We start from the raw sequence: 6000 nt of genomic DNA, 5'->3' as shown, positions 1-6000 counted from the left end.
AACATGGCTGACTACCACGATACTTAAATGAATTTAGCAGTGATAATGTCAGGCTTTTCTAATTAGATCAAAGTAAGCTAATTGCCTGCACAGACTATGATGGAATTATAATATAACAATATATGTTTGTCCAATCAGTGACACCGCAAATAAGATTGTTAACCCAGAGTTTAGGAATGTACAGTGTGAAACGGATGCTTATGTTAACCCCGATCACTTATGATCAGTGTGAAACGTGAATCAAGATAACCCAGGATTGCAATTACTCTTACTCTAACTAGTTCAAGTGTGAAAAGCCCTATGTACTGTCTTTCATCTTCATAACACAAATGATGATATTTCTAATATTCTCTCATCATTCCCTCCATTGAAAGTCCATGCAACCAAACCGTTCACGCATCAAAAAGTACAAAATGACATTATAGAGATGTGATAATTGTTTTAAATGATTAATTTAGGCTTTTATTCACATATAAACATTGATAAATGCACATACAACAACATAGAGCTCATTAAATATGCTAAACAGGGAAGCTCAAATGTGTGTACTCGAGGTTATATTTCTTGTGCGAATGAGCTACCATTATTTGTTCATTTTGATGCATGCAGTGATGAATTGCAGTGTGGATTTGTGGGAAACTTTGATGTGACAACTACAAAATTTCACGTTTATTACACATATTATTTAATATATACGCTGCTGGGAAAATGGCCAGTCGCTCCATTTGTTGATCCATCTGTGAATTGATATTTCTTAAAATAACGTGCAAGTTTAGTGTTTTTACATTGCTAGGATTTTATTTATTACCACTGGCTATTATTTGGGTGAACCATTTGGTAAATCCTCTGTAAAAACAAAACACAAACACAAATCAATGTACTAATGGTTGCATGCATGGGGGTGTAATGTATATCTGATTGAGTGATAACCACTTATTCTCTTAATTCCCCATTCCCGCAATTTTGAGGTGATTTGTGGATGTATTGTAAACGTGATAGGCTGGCACTTATTGACTGTATTTTGCTATTCTTTCCACACTGTGAACTCGACAAACACACCTTTTCTGCTTCTTTATCTACCGGTGTCGCTGTTGGATGTGTTATTAGTAGGTTATTTGTCATATGATCTTAATGTTGACGTAATAATCTAATGTTGACATGTTTACATTATATAATTATAGCATTACATGCCTCCAGGCACACACAATCGAAGTCATTACATTGAGAAATAACATGATGGGCTTAATTTGCCCTTTTCATCAGCTGTCACTGGATCAGTTATTTTGCCATTTCCATTAAACCTCTAAGACGTTGCACACACTGTAATGTATTTCATGTGTCGTATTCCAGAATGTATGTAATTTTAGTTCTGTCTTTGCAGATCTTGTATGAACAGTGGGCGAGTTACAGCATATTCTACAAGTACCAGCCCATCGGACTGATCAGGTATTATCCTGATGCTGAAAGCTGCGAGAGACGGGTTTGCCCGGGTGTTACGAAGCAAGAAAAGCATTGTGCTGATACTGCATAGATTAATCAGATTGTCAGACAGGATTTGTTTAACGGACACACTCGTTAAAGGAGTAGTTCACTTTAAAAAAAAAAAAAAACATTTGCTGATCATTTTCTCACCCCCATGTCATCCAAGATGTCCACGTCTTTCTTTCTTCAGTCGAAACGAAATTAAGGTTTTTGAGTAAAAAAATTCCAGGATTTTTCTCCATATAATGGACTTCAATGGGAACCAAACGGTTCAAGGTCCAAATGAGAGTTTCAGTGCAGCTTCAAAGGGCTTTAAACGATTCCAGACGATGAATAAGGGTCTTATCAAGCAAAACGAACACTCATTTAATAAATAAATAACAAACTAAGTTTTATAAGCACAAATGCTCGTCTTGCTCTGTTCTGTGATGCGCATTCGTGACTCTCCTGTTCGAACTCGTTCATCAAAATAAACGAATCTTTTTTTTTCGTTCGACGAACGAAATGACTTGAAAAAAGATTTGTTCATTTTGATGAACGAGTTCGAACAGGAGAGTCACGAGCTAGGCGAGCATTTGTGCTTATAAAACGTACACGTTTTTATTTATTTTTTTAAAAAGCGATCGTTTCACTAGATAAGACCCTTATTCATCGTCTGGTGTCGTTTAAACCCCTTTGAAGCTGCACTGAAACTCTCATTTGGACCCCATTGAAATCCATTATATGGAGAAAAATCCTGGAATGTTTTCATCAAAAACCTTAATTTCTTTTCGCCTGAAGAAAGAAAGACATGGACATCTTGGATGACATGGGGGTGAGAAAATGATCAGCAAATGTTTTTTTTTTTTTTTTTTTTTTAAAGTGAACTACTCCTTTAATGTTAATCATGATTTCGTTAATCAGTGACGTCTGAAGAAATGACCAAAATGGGTGTGTTTACTGGACTAATGTAACTAATTTTTCTTTCTGGAACAAAATAGATAAAACAAAATGCAATTAATGCATGCAATGAATTGAATACACCTCTTCTATGATGAGCATGTTTTAATTTTCTGTTTTTTTTATCTTCTGGGTACGCAAAACTTCTCACACTATAAAAATTGAGCTCTCTTTTTGGGCTTGACTAATTAAATAGGCAAGGCTTAAAAACGGGCAAATTGTTGAACACTTTTTTTTTTTTTACTTCATTGCCCTAATTGCTCTTCTTTATTCTCTCTCAGGAAGTATTTTGGTGAGAAAGTGGGCCTGTACTTTGCCTGGCTGGGTGTGTATACTCAGATGCTAATCCCAGCAGCGGTTGTGGGTGTTATCGTGTTCCTGTACGGCTGCGCCACGGTGGACGACAACATTCCCAGGTCGACTTTATGTCATTTATGTGATGGTTTACACTGACAGCTTTGTACATACTTTTTCTGCTTATTAGTTAACCACATATTTTGATTGACACATTCTTGTGCGTGTCGGTGAGTTTAAACACATTCCTCTGTCACTGGAAACAAGTCTCAACAATGTCTCCGGACAGTAGTGTGTGCTCTTTTGCAGTGGCTTTGAACTTGAAGAATATGCCTAGGCGTTTATGAAAGAAACCACTGCTGCACTTTGCAAGAAACACGTCTGGATGCTGAAGTGCGTGGCAATTAGGGAGTTTAGAGTGGGTTTGAAATGCTGCGACTGTAATGGACTGTAATGTAGTGTATAATGAGAGTGACTCAGTGTTCGCCGGCTGTCTCACGACGACATTCATTAATTCCACAGATGTGACTGCTGAAAACAAGCTGTTCCCATACCTAGTACAATGCCTACCTCGGCATCCTTTTAAGCATCATAGCTGTACAAAACAATACGTGTGTGTGTGGTAATAAATTGGGTAATAATACATTTTCTCTCTATTGGCTTATATTTGTGTGTTTATATACAACCCCATTTCAAGGAGAGTTGGGAAATTTTGTAAAATGCAGTAAAATCAAGAACCCACGATTTTGTTAATCCTCCTTAAAGGGTAATTCCACCGGTGGAGACGTGAATATGTATTGAAAGTGGGTCATGTATGTAGTAGATTAGTATTTACCCAAGATACAGTAATGGCTAAAAGTGATTTCTGACCCTAGACCCTAAACCATCAAAATATGACCGTTTTATATTTAAAAAAAAAACTATTTTAAATATGAAGGATGAACAAAACACTAAACTTAGTTACAATACCTTGATCTGACAAAATTATTTGGCAAACAAAATTAAACTATGCAAAAAACAATGCGTAGAAAAACTAATGCTGCGTTCATGTGCTATGGAAAGTAGGATATTTTCCACTTGTGAACTGGTATTTACCAGTGTGTTGCGTTCAAGTGCTTTTGTTGTCGTAATGTGGTAAAAAGATGGAGATCCAGACCTGTTATTTAGCTAAAACTATTTTAGATTGCTTAAGTCATCTGCAACAGCAAGAAAATGATTGATCAAAACTCAAAAGGTAAATAATATGCTATATATATATTTTCTAGATCATGAATAGTATATATTTTTTTACCATTCACGACTCTTGCGGTGCTCTCCGCCATTTTGAAAAGTTCAAAGGTTATCTCATCTCGGCGACTCGTCCATCAAAATATTCTACGAGTTGCCCAGTAGAAAATACCACATGAGGGGGTGTTCATGTGCATTTTCCACCTCGGCTTTTGGTATTTACCATAATTACCATAGCACATGAACGCAGCATTAAAGCTCACATGAAAAAGCAAACATTGATTACAACACTATCAGATATCAATGTTGTGTTGGTTCTCTCTTGTTTATAATGTCCAAGGGTCCAATTCTCAATATTAACTACGTCTTTTACCTCGATAAACTCCTAATTACTGCTTATTAATATGAATAAATGATGCATTTATAATACTTAGTAAGGTAGTTGTTAGGTTTAGGATTAAGGGATGTAGAATATGTCCAGGCATTAAAACTACTAATATGCATGCTAATAATCAACTACGACCCTAAACTAAAATATTACTTTTCTCTCAATGACAGCAAGGCTTTCATTGCATTATTATAATCATTGACACCAAAATTTGACATTTAACAAAATTTGAATAATATAGGGTGACCAACTGTCCGGTTTTCATATAACAATATAACAATTTTCTATCCATACAGAGGAGGCATAACCTACTTTAAATGTATTGAAATTAATAAGGTATCTTTGAGTATCATTTGAGTTGGCCCATGTGTTTGCTGGGCCGAGTGTCCTGGTTTTTGGTGATCAAAATATGGTCACCCTAGAATAATAATAAAGGATGAAAATGTACATTTTCCAAACAGTCATCACTTTTGACCTCTACTATAGTGTCATGTAGAGCTCAACACGCAGAAGTCAAACTCTAATTGGAATCAATTGAATTTCAAGATCACCGTTTCATATTAGTCATTTTTTGTGAGGATGCTACATTTTGACATCTACGCAGCTCACTACGTTTTACAACAGAGATGTAGAATAAAGTTTTTCCCTTTTAGACTGAAAAAAACGTTGTTTTTTTTGTTGTGTTTCCTCAGCATGGAGATCTGCGACGAGAGAAACAACATCACCATGTGCCCGATGTGTGACCGAGCCTGCAGCTACTGGAAACTGGTCACGGCTTGCGGGACGGCCAGGGCCAGCCACCTGTTCGACAACGCGGCCACCGTCTTCTTCGCCATCTTCATGGCACTGTGGGGTCAGCAGCTCTGCGCTCCTTTCATGTTCACACACACGCTTTCTTGCTGCTGTACACCAACTGTTGTGTCCCTACATGATCTGGCAAATGTTGGAAGGGATTTGTGCCCTGGTTTTACACTTCTCTTTAATACCCCCGTACTCATCCCCGCTCAGATGCTGAGCTTCTTAAAAGCTGGTTATTTTAGCAAAAGCCCTAAATTTGCCTTTCCTGTTTTTGATCTCCTGCAGTTACAAGCTTTGAAATGAAAAATGACACCCTATGACAAAACTACGTGATAATTTGAGTCCACTTTAAAGGAGTAGTTCACTTTTAAAAAAACTTTAGCTGAATTTACTCAAATAAATTAAGGTTTTTGATGAAAAAAATCCAGGATTTTCTCCATATAATGGACTTCATTGGAAACCAAATGGTTCAAGGTCCAAATGAGAGTTTCAGTGCAGCTTCAAAGGGCTTTAAACGACACCAGACGATGAATAAGGGTCTTGTCTAGCGAAACGATCGCTCATCAAAATGAGCAAATCTTTTTTTGAGTCATTTGGTTGATTCAACGAACGAAATGACTCGAAAAAAGATTCGTTCATTTTGATGAACGAGTTCAAACAGGAGAGTCACGAACGCTCATTACAGAACAAGGCGAGCATTTGAGCTTATAAAACTTTTTTGTTTATTTTAAATGAGCGATCGTTTCGGTTGATAAGACCCTTATTCATCATCTGGAATCGTTTAAAGCCCTTTGAAAGTTTGCACTGAAACTATCTTTTTGACCTTGAACCGTTTGGTTAATTGAAGTCCATTATATGGAGTCTCAAATGCT

The 6000-nt window shown here is 36.8% G+C and overlaps 1 protein-coding gene across 7 annotated transcripts in view; it reads left to right on the top strand.

The window, feature by feature from the left end:
• Nucleotides 1-6000, top strand: part of ano1a (anoctamin 1, calcium activated chloride channel a) — a 190804-nt gene that overhangs the window by 159116 nt on the left and 25688 nt on the right. For all 7 annotated transcript variants that reach the window (XM_089116861.1, XM_089116936.1, XM_089116753.1 and 4 more), the window contains 3 exons: nucleotides 1382-1446; nucleotides 2703-2837; nucleotides 5023-5183. In XM_089116861.1, coding sequence (XP_088972987.1) covers nucleotides 1382-1446; nucleotides 2703-2837; nucleotides 5023-5183 — 361 coding nt within the window. The remainder of the gene's footprint in view (nucleotides 1-1381; nucleotides 1447-2702; nucleotides 2838-5022; nucleotides 5184-6000) is intronic.

Source organism: Pimephales promelas, chromosome 1 (assembly GCF_988280905.1).
Source record: "Pimephales promelas chromosome 1, fPimPro1.hap1.1, whole genome shotgun sequence".
NCBI lineage: Eukaryota > Metazoa > Chordata > Actinopteri > Cypriniformes > Leuciscidae > Pimephales > Pimephales promelas.
Note: the sequence above shows the minus strand (reverse complement) of the source record. Positions and strands in the feature narration are given on the sequence as shown.